This window comes from Chlamydotis macqueenii, chromosome 6 (assembly GCF_036417535.1).
Source record: "Chlamydotis macqueenii isolate bChlMac1 chromosome 6, bChlMac1.mat, whole genome shotgun sequence".
Lineage (NCBI taxonomy): Eukaryota > Metazoa > Chordata > Aves > Otidiformes > Otididae > Chlamydotis > Chlamydotis macqueenii.
Genome location: NC_141561.1, coordinates 31804785 through 31826560, shown reverse-complemented (window position 1 = coordinate 31826560; position 21776 = coordinate 31804785). Strand labels below are relative to the sequence as shown.

At 38.3% G+C, this 21776-nt stretch overlaps 1 protein-coding gene across 4 annotated transcripts in view; it reads right to left on the bottom strand.

Moving 5' to 3' along the window:
* Positions 1–21776, bottom strand: part of HECW2 (HECT, C2 and WW domain containing E3 ubiquitin protein ligase 2) — a 184344-nt gene that overhangs the window by 105692 nt on the left and 56876 nt on the right. For 3 of the 4 annotated variants that reach the window (XM_086751466.1, XM_086751467.1, XM_086751468.1), the window contains one exon: positions 5720–6060. In XM_086751466.1, the coding sequence (XP_086607592.1) occupies positions 5720–6011 (292 nt within the window). In that variant the 5' untranslated portion in view covers positions 6012–6060. Of the gene's footprint in view, positions 1–5719; positions 6061–18082; positions 18205–21776 lie in introns of those variants that run through there. The other variant, XM_086751469.1, reaches the window with a different exon arrangement.

Below are 21776 nucleotides of genomic sequence, written 5' to 3'. Positions count from 1 at the left end.
TGCCAGACTCCTGGAAGCCTAAGCCAAAGACTCTGCTATGGAGCCAGCTAGGTAAAGACCAACTCATACATGGGAAGTCAAGTTCATGGTTTGCAGACTTAGCAACAGCCAAAATGAGGAGTAACCAAAAATTAATACTGTTATGCCTAGTAACGAGTCTATAGACATTAACAGTACCGCTCCGATTTTGAAGTACAGAAAAGTACTCATATTGCTAAAAGAGGAAGGAAAAAAAACAAGTGAATAACCAGGCTTTTCTGTCAAAGTTATTACTTTGCATGTTTTCTATAATGAAAACCAGAGAAGTCTTCTGGGAATAAAGTATTCTAACATTTTATAATCTCTTTGTCTAATGTAAGCTACTATTTTAAGTGTATTAAAGGCAGTTTATCTGAAAGCCTTTTTCTTTTTAATCTTGTCTGACCTGAAATGGAAAGGCTCCAAACTCCATTACCCTAGGAGGCTTAGTATAAACCTAGATCCTAAGTAAATTGCCCTATATAACTTTGCATCAGGGTTATTTTCTTGGTTTTGTTTTGGTTTTTTTTTAATGCTATTGTGGATCCATGCTGTAGGTATAACAAAAAGCCAAGCAGCCTGTGAAAAGCAGCTGATGGAAATAAATATAATGACCTGTGATAGCCAGCATTTTAAATGTGCTAAGGATGTCTAGAACAAGGGCATGCATCTCATAAATAGGACTCCGTAAATTAGGACAAAAATAGGCTTAGCTGGGCAATTTGGCCATGGGAGTTAAACTACTTAAACCAAAAGTAGGGTTTGCTTCTCTCTCCTGACTTTTTATTCTTTATTTTGTACTTTCTGATTTCTTCAAATATCAGACCTCATGGCAACCCGCAAGACTCATCAAGATTCAACTTCCCTCAGCATCCCACAAACAGTGGAGAGTCCACCTGCTCATCTTCTTGAAGAATTCTCACTTCCCAAGAAAGTCCTGGTACCCTGTTGCTACAATAACACGGCAGCAAGAAAACTGAGACGTCTCATAGTCCCTTCAAACTGAGTATCCACTTCTCTTCTTTGTTTCCAACTGGCTCCACTACTTTGCGCAGCCTTACTCTCTACAGGACTCCAGAGCCCCACCACTCTTGCCATAGCAAGATTCAGATTCCTCTTAATTAGAGGAAAAAATTTCTATAAGACTTGCTTGGAACAAACAGAGCATGTACAGAGCAAAAGCTGGGTCAGTACTGGACAAGAAAACTTCATGGGTCTAACAGGATGCAAAAAGTGTTTGTTAAATTCTGTAGTCTTCTACCACTTCAAGAGTGCTAGAAGACTACAGAAGTTTTCACTTTAAATGCTAGTTTAGCTCTTAAAAAAAAAAAAAAAAAGGTTGAAAAGATTGAGAGAATGGATCTCCTCCTTCTTTCTCATTAGGACAGAAAGACTGAAAATTTACCTTTACTCCTTAGAACAAGCACAGGTACAATACCTCTACTAATAAGTCCCTTCTCCGAATTTCATCACGCCTTGTCACTTTCAAGTGGCAATCCTCATAACCAGTCCTGAAGAAGAAATGGGAAGCCCATTCTAGGCAAAGCTTAAAGCTGAATTCAAAATTATAAACCTGTATTTCAAACTTGACTATTTCACATTTCATGCAATACTGCCTGATCTACCTAAAGAAGATCTAAGACTCAGAAATAACATTTCTCCCTTGTGTATAGTCTCACTGGGACACCTTTCTGTGCTTTTACAGATGCGTGATCTATATTCTCCACGTATTTCGCCTCTGGAGCCAGAAAGCTGCTTCAAAAAAACTTGATGGACAAGACTGTTCAAGAAGTGCTACTGACACTTTAGAAAAGTTCAGACAGTACAAAGCCAGAAATAGTCAGGAAAAAGGATGTTTGCCTTTACAGAACATGCTGTGTCCCTCACATACGCTTTCTTCTGATAATCCTTAAGAATACACTGGAAAAGAAAAAGACCCTCTGTACAAAGCAGTCTGTGGACAAGAAAACAGATCACATTTTAGCTGTCCACAGTGATGAAATAAAGGAGGATATGAGTATGGTATTAAACCCAGCAAACTGGCACATGTATCCAAAAAATATTTCTTAAAATACTGAATTCTAGAAAAACTGAACATGAATTCAGCTATGTAGAACTACACACAAGTTTTCACAGTCAGGTTTAACTTCTTGCATTCAAAAATTAAAGACCAAATGTTACTGCAGAGGAGTATCCTGAGGATATTATACTGAATTAATGTCTAATAAAATACACAGTCTTTTCTACAAAGTATTTGTTGATTTATGACTTGCCTCCCTTTAAAAAAAAAAAAACCACAACAAAACAAAACAGAAGTCTGGCAAAAAACCTCACACGCACTTAAAAAAAAAATTAATAATATGATTCTGTGTTTCTCCCCTTAGGCTATTCTCTTTTTAAAAAGACAACATCTATTTGCATAACCATTTGGCAGGCCAAACATTCCACTGCACTACAAAAAGCTCCATCTACTATTCCCTAGTGTAAGCCAGTCATCTGCAAACCACCTAGCAGTACGGCAGTGACTCTGATTACTGACAGTCTTGTGACCAACTGCACCAACCGACGTCTGGGTGAACATGTACAGGGGTTTGTAGTCAGTCTCATAAAAAGAAAGGGATCTAATAAGTTTGGTGGGATTCCTAGTGAGCCACTGCAGTTTCAACCATGCAGTAAAACCACAATCAGAAGCCAGCAATAACTCCTTTCTCATGATAGAAAACTAATGAGAGCACGCTAGTTCAATAAATTAATGAATGAACAGGCAAGACAGTTTCCCAGTGTGTCATTTTCAATTCCTCTTACAATGGATGTGTTCTGCAAAATTGATTTCAAGTGAAAATCTACCTGAATTGCTTCACACCTTTGTCAGATCTCTCTGTACTAATGCCTCAGCTCAGAATGATGCTCATTTTTAGAGTTTCACCTTCTCTTCATTTACAGAATTAACAAACACTTTTTTCCCCGCCTTAAAACATTGATCCAGCTTTCAGGACAGTTAATTGTACAACCAGCATTTAAAAAGCACCACAGGACTGTGCTTTTGGCTATGCAGTGTGTTTTTTTTTTTTTTTTAAATAAGAGTGAAATATTTGCCTTTTTCTGTTCCTAGCTCCTTGAAACATATTGTTTTACTAGAAAGACATTGGGGAACACTGGAGGTACAGCAGTAGGCTGGCACAGCCCCAGTGCTGTCTTCTGTTAGTGACCACACACGATCTCCACTGCCTTCAGGAAGCAATGCCAGAGGAGAGCAGCTTCATAAGTGAAATAGTTTTCATTTTAAAGAAAGAACAGGATGGATAACCTCAAGCAACTACCCTGAATATTAATAACGTGTTTGAGAACGGAGCTTTTATTCTTAAATGCATTCACCCACAAACATCCTTCTCCTGAGAAAATACGTGAGTGTCCTCAACTTCCAAAGGCGTAAGTGGGAACTGAGGGTACTCCACAGCAATTATTACAAAGGACTGGAAATCCTGCATTATACACTGTGGGATTTAACTTATCTTAGCTATGTCCATAAAAGTTATGTAAATGATAGGTTTTTAGATCATACTCTTACAATTTTTTAAATCATTTTTTATTTTTAAAAGATGCTAGATATTTGAAAAACTTTATCAAAAAGCCTAAATCAAAGACCGACAGGCATGCCTATCAGACTGAGTATATCCTTACCTCTCTGTTGTAAAAAATGTGCAATTCCATCATTCAGAACGATGAAACCACAAGGAAAGACAATGCTCAGATCTACTTAAAATCAGCAACAAAACCCTTACCGGCGCTCCTGGATTTCAAGTGGTAGCGGAAACAAAAGCTCAGCATGAATGAGTTCCTGGACTTTTAATCATTTAACAAGAAAACAGGAAACCCAACACACTCAAACACTCTGGTATTACACAGTAGCCTGATGGAGGTTTTAGGCCTAAGACAACATAAATTTGGCTGTTTCTTATAGGATTCTTATCCTGTAGTAACTTACATTGTTTTGTACTTCAGCGGCTCAATAGACTGAAAGTAGAAATATTTTTAATCAGGAAAGTAGAATAAAAATCACTTATAGCCTACAGTAAGAACCAATGAGAATTTTACAGAAAGATGTTGTACTTTAACATCTTAAATACCAATCCTGAGGTGCTATGAACCATGAAAAAACCAATGCAAAGGGGTGTCAAACCCCTTTATTCAGATGAAGCTCTCAATGTATTTAAATTAGAATGATTAAGCTCCACTTAGCAGCCTGTACATTTTACAGCACAGATCACACTTCAGTTGCTAATGCTGTTGGGAAGATTCATTTCTGTTTATTGTGGAGACACTTCATTTAGGTGGCTTAAATGTTAGCATAAATCCACAGTTCATTCCTGGAGAAACTGCAGCTCACGAAGCAACTCCAACACAGCTTTTATAACCAGGTAAGCACTGGAACAGCACGAGTCAATACTGTTCACTCTGTGAAGCTGCAGTGATGTTGGAAAAAAAATATCACACAAAAAAAAAGAATGAGAACTGGAAAGAGCATCTACACAGCATGTAACTTCAAGTGATGCAGAGATGGAACATCTTGGAAAAAGCTGCCAGAGCAAGTATCTCTCCGAAATCCTACCGAGACTGATTTCATTGCACTAAGCTTAGTCCCAGCACAGGCAAAATTTCATTAATTTTGTGGAAATGGAAATGAGCCAGACCTCATTTCCACCAGTTTCTGCTATACCTGCTTTTGGCAGGTTGAATTGACAGTTCCTTTCTACATTGGTAATTAGGTTCAGAGAACTAATGCAATTTTGAAACAAATCAACCAATCAGTCACAGTTACTGAGCACTGGTTAAATTCAGAGAGTAATTTTAGTGCACATGAACTGGATTCCTTGTATACCTACCCACTAGCTATGCTCCAGTTCCTAGTGAGGACATAAAGACTGTGCTTTGGGCAGCTCCAAACCACACACGCAGCATGGATGTTTGAATCTAGGGACCTGATTAAAGATAATAAAATGGAAAATCCCAACCCAAACACACTTCTGATTAGGGTCTCAGCACCAACTGCTTTGACCTACTGACCCACTCCTTAGGAGCCACATTTCTTGCTGATGCACACATTGCCCACAGACACTCGCATGCCAGCCTAGAGCTCTTTCCAGCTCCCTCCTATAAAATATCCTGTACAGCTCAAAAAACCACATAAAAGAATCTATTTATCCTTCTACAAGAACTCTTCATAAAGATAAATTCTCACTCCTTTAGAACTGATACAATTTCAGTTCTGCAAAATCAGACTTACACAAAATACCTTTTCAGAAATGTTTAGAATTTACTTGTCCAATAAACTGTATAAAAATTGCTCAGTAAGCATGTCAAGTTACATGATGAATACGGTACTCCAAATTTTTAAGTCCGTAAGCCAGCCACCAAAGGTAAAAACAAGAAACTCTATGCACATTTGTTGTTTAAGAAGAACGCATTTCATCTTCCAGAAGATCATTGTGGAACCAGATCTACGTTAATTAGAATCATGTTTTACATAGTTCACTGAGCTAAGAAAAGCAAAGAGAAACCCAAGGTAATTCTCTGCAGTCTTACCTCAACTTCATCTTTAGATGAATTATGTAGTGTGCTAGAACATATATCAGAAAAGGAAGTATGAAGTGGCTAAAGAGCAAGAAACACACAGAAATATTACAACATGGTTCTGACTTACCTATGTGATAAAGTCCTATCCAGTCTGTCGGGTCTACTTCTTCCTTAATATCCCAAAAAATGATGAGGTTCTGAGATTGCCCCAAAGTGTATTCGTACATACTGGCTGTCAAACTAGACCTGCTATCTGAGGTCACTAAATCAGTGTCGCTGTTGGCACGCTGCAAGTTCATGTTCTCAGCCATGGTGCTCTGAGATGCCAAACTCTGCAGATTCTCCGGGCTCAGAGTATACCGTAGCTGTGGGTTGCGACGTCGCACAAAAAGCAGATGTTCTCGGGCTGAACCGGCCATCTCTTCTCCACTTCTGTCAATTTACGTGAAAAAGTTGTTGTTCAGAGATCTATCATGAAAAAGAAAAAAAGGAAGTGTTAAAGTGAGACAGCAGGTTACTCAGTCAGATATTAAATGGAGAGGCGTTAGTGCAAAAGTGTTCCTACAGAAGCCTAAAATGGACTCAGTCAAATTTTTTACTTCAATGCTCTACCACTGCTGCCACCTTAGTGTCTGTACATAAAAAAAAGGCATAAATCACTTGCAACAAAATTCAGAGTTACCCATACACCATGAAATAACATTTATAAGCCAGAAAGCCACAGAAACAAAAACATCTGATACTATCTATCAAGCAAGAACAGCCACAGTAACAAAGCTAATTTAAGCCTGGCAGTAGCCTAAAGAGCAAAGAGACAATGAACTCATCTTCCACGAAAGAAATCACAGCAGTATATGATGTACCTTCACTTAAATGTGTTAGTTTACAATAATACTCTCTATGCACTGCGTGTTCAAAAATCATTAAAGTGTTGGGAATATTAATAAGGTTGGACATATTTCAGTAGAAATACGGTATCACAGGTTTATGCTACTATAAAATCATTTTGTAAGGATTTTATTTTTTAAGATACAAAGCATAGCTTCTATACCATACAAAGACATGTCAGACCATTGACTGGAGTACTTTATAGACTTTGGATACATCTTCAGTTACCCCATGGCAGTTTATCTGTGCAGTCAGATTTTGTTGTTCTTTTCCATACATCAGAAAACAGAGGCCTTATAAGTTCAACAGCTTTCCCCTAGCCCTGAGGAGACACTGGAACTTCGTCACTGAAATCATCACAGCATACCTTCAGAAGCAGAACTTGCATCTCATGATCCATAGCTACTAAAAGTACTGCCATTTGAAAATAAGTCCTCACATTACTCACAACTTGAGATAAATCATCAGAAAGCAAAGACAAAAATAGCAAAATACTAAAATAGAGGGAGCAGCTTATAGGAAGATAGAATTGGCAATGGGGAATCTCTTGCTACTTAACTTCGATCAAAGCTGCCTTTGGTCTAACCAAAAGTTTGCTTTTTCCAAAAGCTGTAGTTTATATCAACTCATTGTTTATTTTACAGAGGAAATACAATGGTCCTCACTTGGCAGAACCGTTTGTTTTCACAAGAAACTGAATTTTCTGGTAATGTGTTTTTCAGTCAAAACTGTGAAAATTACCTTCCGTACTATATCGACCTGGAACAGCAACCACATATTTCTTCCAAAGCCAAACCAAACCAAAGAAGTCCTCCTGGCCAGCAGTAACTCCAGAGCTCACTGGGAAGAAATTGTGTCGTGGGCTCCTTACATCGTCCATACAATTTGAAAATAGTATTTCAACATTTCCGACCAGATTGCAACTTAACCAGTGACAATATCAATTATTCCACTACAGTATTTTCTGTGAGGCATGTACACTGCAGGAAAGATCTCCTTACTTTTATAGAAACAAATAAGAAAAATGTGTGCATGTACACATACTAAAAAAGCAAGCAAGAGGTACCTGTGTATTATTCTTGGGCTCTCTTCTCACTGTCACACGCAGATATCACACGCAGATATATTTGTTCTCTTAAAATAACCCAAGCATTGTCAGACAGTGCTGAGTGTCACCAGCTATAACATTCCTTGTTTCAAGCAAGGAAGCTGGTAATGTAGAACTAGGTAGAGCCCAGGAGGAGGGAATGGATTGGCTGGCCACTTCCATAGTATTATAATTGTAATTAGACCTACCATACACTACTGCTATCAATCAAATGTCTGACAGCTGGTTTATTAAACAGAAACCTCTGCCTCTAGAGGTCAAAAGACATTTAATTATTAAAAAGAAAAAACAAATAGAGCACTTGGAGATCCCAAGATTGTGATTAAGAAACAACTGTTTTTTGTTTGGGTTTTTTTTAAGGCATTTTCATATTTTGAGGGTTTTCTTTTCCTGTTCATTCCTCTTTCCCCACATGGTGAATCTTCAAAACCTGCCTCTTCCCTTCACTTTATTTCCTATAATTCATCTTCAATTTTCTTTTTACTAACGTTTCAGTGTATGCACACTTCCAGTGTATCAGAAATTCTTCTGCTATTTTTCAGCTTTTGCTAAATTGGAGAAGTTTTGAAACATTAAGAACTAACAAAGGGGAAAACTAAAGTTGAACTCATCCAGCTGTATGCAATTCATGACACATTGTACGTGGTTCAGCATCAAATATTGCAGAAAAGGAAAGAAAGAAAAATTCAGTTCAGTAATTCTACATATACCCAAGTAACATAGAGATTACCGCATTTACTTCACAAAGTACACAACACAGTATTTCCTGACATAAGCAATGTTTTGGCTGCATATACATTTTATTTTTGGTACTGGACATCAACTGGGTTCACTGCCTCCTTCTCTGTCATGTTCCCACAAACTCTGCCTCAGGCACCAGTGTCGGTGACAAAAGGAAATTTTGGTATAAAGGGCCTTCTTAAATAAGTGTCAGGGAAGTTAGTATCTTGTTTCTCTATGCAGAGTATTTTTCATTAGATCTGAAAATCCTGGATGACTCTGAGACCAGAAGGGTAAGTAAGAAATAGTCACCAACTTCCCCTACAAACCTTTGAAGCACACAGGGATCAGCCAGTTGCTGCCATCCTCTGTTGTTTTTGCCCTCCTTCTTTTTTACTTTGTGATCTAGGCTACAGCACAGGCTCATAGTTAAGTCTTCAATGTCATAGTGAAAGAGTTGCACCCGCTAGACAGGCAGAGCCCCGATTTGCACTGGAGCCTGCCCACTGCAGCAAGCGCATACACCTGCCTCGGTCCCACTGCCCTGCGCGCTAGGAGATGGGCGGGATTAATTAACAGACTGACAGCATGCCTTCAAGTTAATTTTCTTCTGTCCCACAACTAGAGATTCATGTAATTCTGAACTACTGTCTACAGTGATTTTATGGCATTAAGTTACTGCAAAGTTAGTGTAATGCAGGAGGATTACAAGTTAAAGACAAAGTTTTAACAGGAGGGATGAAAAAATTTCCTTCAGCTGCAGAGCAGTACACTGTACCCGGGGCAGCACTGGCATTTGTTGGAACATATTGAAAATTTGTATGTGGCAGATGGACAAACTCATCCATGTTTAAGGACACATGAGAACTAACTTGTACTAGCTAGGACTATTGCAGCATTATAGGGATGAGAACAGCCTGAGAAAAATGCTAACTCCTTTGTAACACTCCACTTTCTTAAGTCCTAATTATTATCACTCTGGTGAATCACAGATATCATTACAGTTTCTGAAGGTAAAGTAAACCACAAATCTAAATGCTGGATAACTTCTCTAATCTTACTAATAAATCCAAGTGTCTTAAAGTCATTATTTAAACAATGATCCCAACAAATGACATAACTTAAAACAAATGAAATCAATTTGAAATGAACATCTTAAACTCACATGTAAATGAGTTCTTATTATGGAAAAAAAAACTTCAAAAATTCACAACTTGTAAGCTTTTAGAATATTTTCTAAATTCAGGGAAACAGGTTGTAAAGCGGCCCTAGTGTCAGACAGTATTCTACTACATAGCATCTTACAGTAAGCTGGGAGGTTAATTAAGAAGATTTGCAAAGAGAGAATTACAACACTCGTATTGTAAAAAGGAAAAAGGTGCTAGCCATAAAATCCAAACTATGAGGACTGATGGAAGGGAAAAAAAGACCCACTACTTCATTTATTCGCAGTCTATAAACTCAGTCTGAATCTAGGATGAAAACCTTACACAGTGCCTTCCTGCCTACAAAAGGAATTGCTTATCTGACATCTGGTTAACAATTCTCTATGTCTGTCATTAGTAACATAACTAACAGTAAACTAACACATAGATCCTACTGGGGACTGAAAATAAGAATTATCCTCCCACCTTCAATCCCTGCTAAGCACCACTGAAACAGCTACAGGCTACACTGTAAAGACAATACTCACGATTAGCTGTGTGCACCTTCCCTGCCATGAAGGTTCAGCTAATCAGGCTGAATGTGATGGGAGCAGCAATTTCACTATGAATCAGACCAAGCTGGCAAAGCATATTGTTTTGTGAAGGCAAGCTGAAATACGGAAACTGAATCAAAAGCACAGGGAAAATATAGGCATTTGAGAAATCAGCAGATACTAACTTTAGCAAAGTATTTTAGTTGAAAAGTGAAACCTGTACCAAAGCTACTTAGCCATATCACAGTCTTTTCCTCAACACTTGACAAGAAGCTTAGAAAGAAAGAGGACTGATGCCCTCTTAATCTCTAAGTGGAACAAGTTCAGGATTATTTCTATCTAAATAAACTCCTCAATTACTAATCATAGAGGGACTAGAATCAGGAAAAAGTTCCACTAGATACACAAAATACAGATAGGAAAAATCCCCTTGCCCAACTTTCTTTACTAAAGGAGAGTGAAAAGCAACATCAAAGCATTTTTGACATGCAGTCAAACATTTGATAGTTTAAAAAATACATGAATGAAAGTCTGTAAGTTCCAGCACAGGAATAACCCCAAAAATTCCACCCCACCATGCAAAACAAACCAGAGTTCACCAGCTGCCCTGTTTATCTTACTCACAACAGTGATTCATTTCTTGTTTATGTAGTGATCTTTTATGTGGCTTATGGGTCCTGCTAGCTGCCTCTTCCCACAGCATTTACAGTAAACATACTCCACAGGACTGGCCCTGAGAGCACAACTGGTCACCCACTGGAGAAGAGTTTCCCTCTAAGCTGGTGGCTGAGGGTTCTGCTCAGGAAGTGAGAATTAACACATTTCACTGGGGGACCAGCTTCACATCACCGCACTACAATGTCACATCACCCGTGAGAGGAGCAAGGCAAGGAGGAGGAAGAGGGCACTGCAGCAGCCCACTGGCCAAGGCTCAGTAGAAAGAGCCCTCGAGGAGCACTCCGTGCCCAAGCGTCTCTATCACTGTATGTCAGATGGGCAGGGAGAACTGTCCAGCCCAACCAGCCCCCAAATTTTACCTCCATCCAGAGGATGCTTGGTATCTCTCTCAAGTGCCACTCATATGCCAAGATAAGCAATCCACATACTTATACAGACAGAAGACCACAGTAGGAATACGAAAAAAAGAAAACACGGTGGTTTCCAAATTACAGACTGTGTGGCATCACCTTGTTCACTACAAAGATTTATAAATGCTACAATAAAGTAAAGGTCTCGAACTGACCAGCTCTGAGCTCTAAGTGGCTGAGAAAAGAAAACACTTATTGAATAAATTCAGAATTTGGGGACTTTCCTCCCCACACAACTCAAAACTAGCCCATTTTCTGGGATAAGGTACGCCTACAGTCCATTTGCAGCTATCATTATGCTGGCTTCAAACTTGCTATCAGCTGTGGCAGAAGCAGAATAGTCAAAATTCACTGCCAGCTGCAAAGCCTGCCTAAGAAGCTGGGTGATGGTTAACCATATGGTTAACTCGTATGCTTAACCAGTCTGCACTTATCCTGCTCTCAGTACTAAAGAGCTTTCAAGCTCCTGTAAAGCTGCTGTGTGCCTCTGCCAGCAGGAAAAAGGGCCCGATCCCAGTAAAATTCACCGGCTACTTACTTGGAGAGATCATCAATAACTCATTTTGCCCAAGACAAAGAGATGAAGTTGATAGCTCTTTAAATTTCCTTCCAGGCCTATATTCTAGTATTTCTATGACTATTTGGACACACAGATTTGGTCAATTAAAAAGAAAAAAAAAATTTAAAAAAAAAAATATAAACCTGACATAAAGCATCCTTTTCTATACAGACAGAAATAAGAGAAAAGCTTCATCTTTCTGCCCAGATGCCCTTTTCCTGTCATTCCTCCTGGAATATTTCCAAGAATTTCTACTCATCAAGTTTCCTGTGATCCACATAACGGAATTTCTCTCAGAAGGTATTTTACTGTCCAATTACTAGGATTTTTCTCCATTAGCTTAAATTTTATCAGATTTCAATTACACTAACACATTTGGATGCTTCTTATTCAGCCATCCAGACAAAGATGAATGTAAAAGCTGCCGCAGTATCCAAGGGCCAAGAAAAATGAGCTATTTGGGATCTCTACTCTTCTCCACCATTTACCAAGTTGAGGGTAATATGGCTTCTTTACTTACATGACCACGGCTACATCCTAAGTCTTTAGAATTATTTAGTATATGAATTAATCAACTCGTATCATGTAGTGGAAATTTAGTAATTTTCCAGTAGATCATGAAGTTCAGTATTTCATAAATATAACAATCATTATACAGCATAACTGCACAGTTCTGAGCATCAACATCAAGCAGAAAACTGATGAGATCCTTCAGCTAAAATATAATCATAACTGTTCAATATCGCTATCTAGAATTCCTGAGTGCTCATTAGGTCTGCATGTTTTAAATAATAAATAAAGTGGGGAAAACGATATGAACAAGTCCACTAATCAATAAGTTGGAGGAAAAAAAAAAGTGATCATTCTAAATCCAGGGAATCTGTGATTGAATTAAAAGCAAAAGAGAGATGTCATAAACTTCAAAAATCACATCATTATATATCTGATACCATGTTTCTTTGTAATTACAAGGATACTGAGGATACATCAGAGAGATTAAAAGGGAAAGATGTCTCTCTTTTTTCCTCAGTTCTTCTAATATATATATTTGACAGTAAATTTGTATTCACTGCTTTTCCTTGAACAGCCAGTTCTGGCTATTTCTTTCATTTGGGGTGTTCTTGAAAATACAGTAAAAATTACAGGAAACTACCATCATAACTGACATGGGACTTAGATATAGTTTAAGTACTTAAATGTTCTTTAATTTCTTCCTTTCTTTTTAAATTGAGTAAAATTCACATTTACTTTAATTCAACTTTAAGTTAATTGGATAGTAACTGTCTTGAAATATAAATTATTCTATGTAGAAGTACAAAGAGACAAGTTAAATTCAGAAACGCTTGATTTTTCTGCTGATCTGCTTACTTTCTCTTCTAACAAAACCTCCTAGACTTTCATAATAGGACAATTCTGGATATGCTTAAAAGCAGCTTAGCCCGAAGCAATGACGATGAGAGGATTTAATAAGCTTGCTAGCTTCCAGCAATGAACCTATATGCACAGATCATTTAACCATATTTCCTTTTTAATCAAGAAAATTATCAAGAAAGTCAACTGAAGTCCTGAAAGATGCAATATTTTGTAAAACTTCTCCTAAAAGAAATGTTTTGTCTTCTCTATTCAAACCATCTCCACAGGAGTGCCAGATTGAATTACATGCCCTACGTCAGGCATGGAGCTGTGCTAGGTAGCTGATCTCCTCAGTGAAGTGTCAGAGGTGTCTCCAAAAAGCAATTCAGAGTACCAAAATCACTCCCTCTCTTCTTATGTGGAGGAAGCTGGAGTAACCCGGAACCAAGCAAAAGAGGACAGAATTTTGTTTAGATGCCCTTTTCCTTTGTTGCCCTGGTCTGATGCATGTCCACTGGCAACAGAAGAAAACAAGTAAACTGTGCTGAGAATACTCTGCCTTCATTCTGCTAACTCATCCTCTGAACTCATTGCTGGGAAATCACATCTAGCACTGGAATTTACTGCTGGAAACTGGATTCAGATGTTTTAAGGTAAAGCTAAAAATTGCTGTGCTGAAATTTCACAGACGTATCATCATACAGGACAAAGGGAGGGAAAAAAAAGGAAAGAGAGAGAAAGTGTACATGTATTCTCTAGTCTCCTTTGGACTGAAATCTGGTGACTCAGCTCCGATGTTAAACATCAGCTCAGATTACAAAACCACCATACAATTTAGACCGGCTGAAAATTTTCCCTAAGGAAAAAAAGCATATAGTTCAGCATAAACATAGTTTTAAAAAAAAAAAACAAAACCAAAACGGTCTCTGCAAAACATTATTTGGCCAGAAAGCAGCTCAGTTAATTCAGAGTGTAACAGAATATCTATTTTAGACTTTTCCACTGCATTTTGGTACAGTTCATTTGTAAAGACAGTCCTCTACACTTTTGTATGTAGCTGGAAACAAATGTCACTCTCATATTACCTTAGCTGCTTGAGTAGTGCTTATATCTTCCATCCCACCAACTAGGACTCCCTTACATCAGGCAGAAGTTACTGCTCAAGCCTGTAATGAAGATCAGCAGTCTGAAGGGTTCTGCGTATTTTTGACAGGTTCACACACCCTGCCCAGCAGCCCATCAGGCACTGCTGTGCTTTCAGTACAACTTACCTTACTAATTCTCACACAAAGCTTCAGCATGGAGCTAGCTGGCGCACAGAAGACCTGACCATTGGTCAAAAAAGTAAAAGGTCATAAGTATTCTCCAGAGACTCGTGTACACATACATACACACATGTATGCATAGCCTGGCATACCCACAGTCATACCAGTTTTACAGTGTACTTACTGACATACTATGTTGTTAGTGTAGACAAACATCCCATGTCCCTGCACTGCTATCCTCATAGCTAAGATGAAGTAAGAAAGTCCTAAAACATTTCAAGTTAACTCAGTCAGGCGAATTACAGTGTTCAACACCAAGAGCTTGGATAACCTGTCTGAATTTGCACTGAAGACATTATGGAGGGTTCATACAGTCCCTTCTGCTGCGGCTGCCAAGCTGTGAGATCTGGCTGGCCTGCAGATGTATTTTAGTTTTGCTTTGTGGATTACAAGAGGATGTCCATGGCCTAAAACTCAGTCCTGTCTTTCACCGGAAATAGCAATATAAGAACTGCACAAAAATTTAAGTTAAACACATCACATAGGCTCATATACTCTAGACTATTCACAGGAAGAAACAAAACTTGACTGGAAATTGTAGCATAATTTCATAGCCAAGAGGCTATGTTCCATATATACTATACATACAACCTCCTCAACCTCCTCCTGGAGTGGCAACTGCTTTAACCAAGTTCATTTATTTCAGTAATCTTGCCTACAGCGCCACCCCTCAAAGAGCTGTAGTTCACAACTGAGGCACAGGCTGGAGGTACAGACATGAAGCCATTAAACTCAGCACATCACGAAACTATGGCCTTGGATAATTCACACTATAATATTACTCTATATAAAATTTGAAACCAGAATCCTCACTCCTAGAGGTTTGATCTTCAGTGTTCATGACATCGATACATCCGCTGCTAGTTGCTGTCGATTGGCTGTCCTGAAGAATTTCTCTTGAAGTACTGATGCAGTTGCTCTCAGTTTAGCCTTCTGATGTCAGGTCACACAATCCATCTAAAATATAGCCCCCTTCAAATGCCTAAACCAGAAAGACAGAATATCATCTCTGTGAGAAGCTACTTTGCTACAGGATGGGAAAATGTGAATGTAATTATTCTGTGAATAAACTGTAATATATGTTCATACTTACATATTTGAAAGCTTGCAAGATCATATTAATGACAAGAACAATGGGCAGCCAGTTTAACTCTCCTGAAACTCCCTTCTGTCTTTAGGACTTACAGAACATCAGGAGCACCAGCCCAATTATATGTCTTTTCCCAAGGCTTTTTCACAACAAGGGATGGTACAGATCAAAATACAGAACTTTTACAGAAAAGAACAATTTGGCATTTCTCTGTCCAGGAAAGTAAATGAACATGTAACTAGAAGAAAGAGTACAACGCCAAAAAGTCTAACACAGAGCAAAGAAAAGCTGTGTTTCTTTGAAAAAAAGAAAGGAGAACTGCCAGGCCAAAAAAGCCACAACTCAAAAAGGCATTTATAAAACAATGTACTTGACAGAAGTAGTAGTACAATTATTTACTACTTACTACCAGAGTACTTCTCCAGTTTCATTCCAAGTCTCTGCAATCAGTGCCAATGTAGATACTATTCAATGAGTGTCACATCCATAAATGACAGCTGTATTTTAGCAATATTCAAGAGAGCCTGATTTAAGTATTTATTTGGCAGTTATTAATAGCTACTATGTACACTATGCAATAAGCAATTATATAAATTTACTTGTATTCAATTTTAAACTCAAAATCCATTATATACTGATGGAAATCCCTGGATCAGACAATGAATACGAATGAACATTCATTGTTCCACCCGTTTGAGTCCAAATCCAGTACAATCAATCCCATTATCAAGCCTGCACAAGCTCAGTTTTCTACTACGTAAAATTGATTTCACTCACTGAAATGGTATCAATCCACCGCAGAACAGGTATCTCTCTATACCCTGAGAGATTCTCACCCTATCAGGAAACACAGGAATGCTCTATTCCTCTCAAAGCAGCACATCCCTTCAATTCATCATGTTATTTATTCATGTTTGTCACAAAGCAGATATTATCAACTTGAAAAACAGTATTTCTTTGTGTAAAACATACTCACTCATTTCAAATTCAAGAATTCCGTAACTGAAACACGCTAGCAGAGTAAAAGGAGAATAAAAAAGACTGCCCACCAGTCTATAGATAAGTAATTTCACTGATTCTCATTTTTTAAAAGTTCCAGCCTGGTAAAACTGACCGGGAAGTGGGGGTGGAAGATGTCTAAAAAAAGATTCAGTTGGTGTACTTAAAGAACAAAGTAAAATTAAAAACAAACCAAAGCTTTGTGTACCTGAAGTCTTATAAATAAACTGTAGATACAATCAGTAGATCAGGAAAACAGGAAACAATTATTTTTAAAAACTGACAAATTTTGCTACAGTGAATTTAACTATTCATCAGTATACATCCAAATTTCCGTCCTCCTGCCCCTTTTACCCTGTCGGTATCTCAATTGGGAACATGTTACCAGTTACAATCTCCCCCTAAAAGAGACTTCAGGTCCATAAAGATCTGAAGAGACTCTTTGGCTGAAATAAAACATCAGAACATTTCTGCTTGCCTACAGCTTAATGGAGTTTTTTGCCTGATAATAAACTAAGCAATAAGCTACAAAAGTTGTCTCTGAAACCAGAAGGAGTAGTAGTAGAACCGTTAGTCAGGTCAGCTCAAAGGCAATGCCTTTTGCTTGCTGGTAGTGCAAGATATATCCTTAAGGAGGAGGTGCCATTAGCAAAAAACATGTGTTTTGCAGAACAGTATTATAGATTCACTACAAATTTATTTTAATCAGCTTTTCTTCAATTCCCTGTCTTCATAACATTTCAAATCACATTAGGACTTTTAGCTAAAAGGTAAAAATTAAGCCCCGTACCCTTTTTGAGCAGAACTTAAGAGCATTACCACAGTAACTACCACAATGCTAAAATGCAGTGCTGATTATATTCAGTATATTAAATTACAGATATTGCAGAGAACCAAATAGCTATGAACGTAATCTTTGCATAAACTACAGAGATGGAAAGCCCTAAAGATTTCCTCCTCCAGAAAACCTATTTGCTCTACACTCTTTCAAACTGCTTCCTTACAACCTCCTAGAAAGAGTTCAGAATAAGAAAAAAACCAGCTATTTACCTGCATTCTGTTTGTACTGTTTGTCTGTATAATGCATGGGTCCTGATCTTCAGCTTCAACAAATCCAAGCAGAAAGTCAGTAGGGGCCTACACCAAGCTGTTGATGATACTGCCCTCTGTACTTACAGGATATATCATTTTTAATACTCAACACACTATGGCTCTAAATCAAACCAGCTCTGTTGGTTGTCTTCTACAAACCAGAGAATAGTAACATACAAACACTTCCAAGTCTAACAATTTGTTTTAAATAAATGCAAATTGCAATTTTATATCCTACTTCAGATTCTCCCCAGAAATATATTTTAGCTCAGAATTTCATGCTTGAACATTACAATAGGATTCTTACACACCAACTGCTTTACTATTTTTTTGAAAAGACAAATAATTTTAAGCAAAAAAGTTTTAGCTGGATAATTCAAGAAACAGAGTATGCCATCATTTTAGTAAAAAGAAGCCAGATTCCTATCTAGTTACTCTCTTCTGGACAAATGCTCTTCCACAAATGTGTGAGATAAATTAATTTATATCAAAAGGTTATTAACAGAAGATGCTTGCATTTATTACCATGTAGCAAAAACATCAGTAGCACACTTAGACATACTCTGCACCTGTCCTGGTTTTGTGTAGTGGGGAGAGACAAGGTGGCAGTTTCTGCAAGAAGCTGCTAGAAGTTTCCCCTTTGTTCGGTGGACCCAGCTGCATCTAGGGCGGACCTGGCACTGGCCAGGGCCAAGCTCACTGGCGCCTCTAGGATAACCTATTTAAGAAGCAGAAAATTAAAAAAAAAAAAAAAAAAAAAAAGTAATTAAGAGCCAGAAGTGGGACAGAGAGGGGGAGGCGCGAGCCTTGTGGGCCTTGCAGGCATCACCCTCCAGCCTCCCGACGGGCAACCGACTGGGCCCAACTCGGCCCGGCCCGGCTGCAAGAAGTGGAGAGCAGATGAGATGTGAAGAGAACCCGAGAGGCGTCTGCCTGCCTGCTGTGAAGAATTTCTTGTGAGAGGAAATCGCTGCAGACACCAAGGTCTGTGAAGAAGGAGCGAGAGGAATAGGTTTTGTCTGTAACGGTAACTTGAATGATCTCTCCTTGTTCTTATCTCAAACGTCGAGCTTTTTGTTATATTATTTCTCCCCCTTTCCCTTGCAGGTTGGAGAGAGCAAGTGAAAAACTGCATAGCTTGGTCCTGAGTGGGGCTAAACTACAACATCACCCTACAAAGTCTCTATCTGCTTAATGCGAAACAGCTGCAGTGCAATCGCTGGAACCGTCAGAGGTGAGGCCCACAGCTCTACAGAAACAGGCCACTTCAGGGAACCGGCTCAAAGCACAGAGACACACATTGAATTTCAGAGAGAGAACTAGAAAGAAAAAAGGGAAACAGATTTTCCTATTTAACAGTTCACTAGCTTGAAGTTTACCATCCATTATCACACTCAAGAGAAGAGGAAAAACCGTTAAGAGCCCTAAGGAACCCCACTATGACAAAAACGATACTCCTGCGGTAACTCACATACACCACCATCACCTGCAAGGGTAACCCCAATACATTTGTCTGTGTCTGGTCTGTGTTGTCTAGATGATAAAATTGTTTCAGCTAGAACGCAGACCACTCAGGAGTTACAGACATCAAAGCTATCACTGCCCATGCTTCCTTGCCTTCTGAGTACACATTACAATTCATTATTTAGCTCAGTGATCACATACTGTAATTTTTTTTTCTTGCAGGATTATCGCTGCATTTGCTGCTTTCCCTGGTTTCTTCAGTAAATGAAGCAGAAATCTCTCAGAATCTAAATGAACAATTAATGAAAAGACAACAATACAAAGTGGGCTATATAAAGATGAGGCCTATTATGAATTAATACATTTACTATTAAATATGCATGAGTTTTTAATAAGTAGAGCTAAAAATAGAGACATGTATCACACGATTTCTCCAGGCTGTACAATTTTCATTCATCTGCATCCTGCGAAAAAATGGGCCGTTGCTAAAAGGACTCTCACTGCACACTTTCACATTGTTGTCATTGGCCCTAACTCATCACTCCACAAAAAAAAAAGGCCTCTGGGATGCAGGCACAAAAGATTCTGAAGATCTCCGCCCTCTGCCATAAGGTTTGAAGGAATCTGCAGCAAACTGTGTGGGTTTTCATAGTCCACTCACCCATCTACGAAACGGCAGCTATCTCTCAGCAGCCTAGTCCCCATCCCCAATTTGTCTGTTTAGAAAGAATCCATTTGAAAGAAGACTCCTGCATCAGACAACAAACAGCAGCAGATGTAACCACTAATCTGAAATAACTATTTAAATTTTTACTTTTTAATCTTAATATTTCATTTTAAAAATACACATATTCTCCCCATTCCTTCGTCATTCTACCAAGGAAAGAAGTCTAAAATTAAGCTAAATGCAACAAATCCAAATATTCTGCCTGGATTTTAAAATTCACTTCTAACATCATGTCACATTACAGATATAAATGAACAAAAGATTTTAATAAAGACTGCACTAATTCTGGCTGAGAGTGAGCGCATTCTGGAATGCGGCACAATTCTATATAAATCCACCCCAGGGCGTAGGTGCTACAGCACCAGGAAACGGAAGAAGATTGAAATCAGTGTTTACAAATACAGCCAAGAAATCCTAGCACACATACCACCAAATACATAAACAGAAGTTAAGACAATCTAATCTGGAGGCCTAGATTTCCTACACTAACTTATGTTGAAGAATTGTAAAATATTTTTTAAAGACATTTTGTGTACTCATGTTTTTAAAATGACCTTGGTGTATTTAAATCAAAGTATGCATACTGAGTTAGCAGTTGCTAATGCTGTGTGGCAAAAGGAAACAAAACCAAAGAAATTGTATTACACTGCATTCTAGTATCATCTTAAGTTACTCTGAAATACCTATTATAAAAATAATTCTGGTTTGATTTTGAATTTTCTCTATTCCTTAATTTATAACAACAAAATTAATTTAATCTATGCCAGATATATTCCTAATTAAAAACAAAACAAAAAAATACCCATCTTACAGCAGAGCTAACATTCAGCTTTTTACAGATAAATATGCATTTTAAAATAAGTTTATCAAAACAGAAATATTTGTATCACCTATTACCATTTTCATCTTTTTTCTGGGGTTCAATACAAAAGGTGCAATAACATGACAGGGATTTTCACTGGAACGTCCTTGACTTAGTCTTTGTGAAGCCAATCTAGGGTTTGATGTTTTCATAGACATACACCTACTCATTCAGGTGACTTTTTGGAAGCTCAAAATACTATGGGCAAAGCGCATTTTCTTCCCCCCTCTAGAGCTTCATCCTAGGAACCACCCAAGATTTACGTTTGTTTTTCCTATGATACATTATAGTTGCAGTGATTAGAGCCACAGATTTTTTTCAGATGTTTCAGAAACAATCAGTCTTTTACGAGGAAAAAAAAAAAAAACCACAACATTGACATCTTACATTATTTTGGTGCCTTTACTATTCACAGGTGCATTCTGGGTTTCAAACAAACGTCCCTCCCCTGACCATCCAGGATCCAGGGGTTGGGGGAGGACGGGTGGTGGTGTTTACTTTTTGGTTTGGTGGTTGGTTTTTTTTTTAAATTGCAAAGTTTAGAATTTTTCATCTTGTACAGCATTAGGCCCATCTGCTCTTCTTTTTTCTGTCCTCATGCAGAATATGTTGTCCCTCAATATCTGATTTCTCTACAACAGCAAGACAAGTTCAGCCTTAAAAATCCAGTTTATCCTAGAGCAGCCATCTCTCTGTCACTCTGCACCCTCTGAATACCAAGTTTTAACAACACGGTTATTAATCTTGCACTGAGCACAAGAATTCCTCCTGTGCCTGCCCTCTGGGCACTAGCTTGCATGGATGGCCACAGCAGCAGGAAAGGCAACCAGCCATACACTCAAGGTAAAGTTTGTACTCTGGTATCCATTTCCAAAAAGTGACAGATATCAAAAGCTCTATCTAGACATATCATGTAAGAGAAGCAGTCACCACTTTGGTATATTTGGGGAAAGTTTTCTTAGTGCTCAACAGGGCACTCCCCTCCCAGTTTCCCTTCCTGTCCCCTACTGGTAACTGAGACCAGCATAACAAAATAATAGTTATACTGCTCTCCTCCTCTGAAAAGTGTCCCAGTATTTCATATCTTCTTGCATCATGAAAATGAACGGGAAAAGATATACTTGTGAAAATCAGGGACTCTACCTGCAACACCAACTTTGACTTCAGCTTATGATTTAGGTAGTGATGATGACAGCTACAGGCTGGTGAC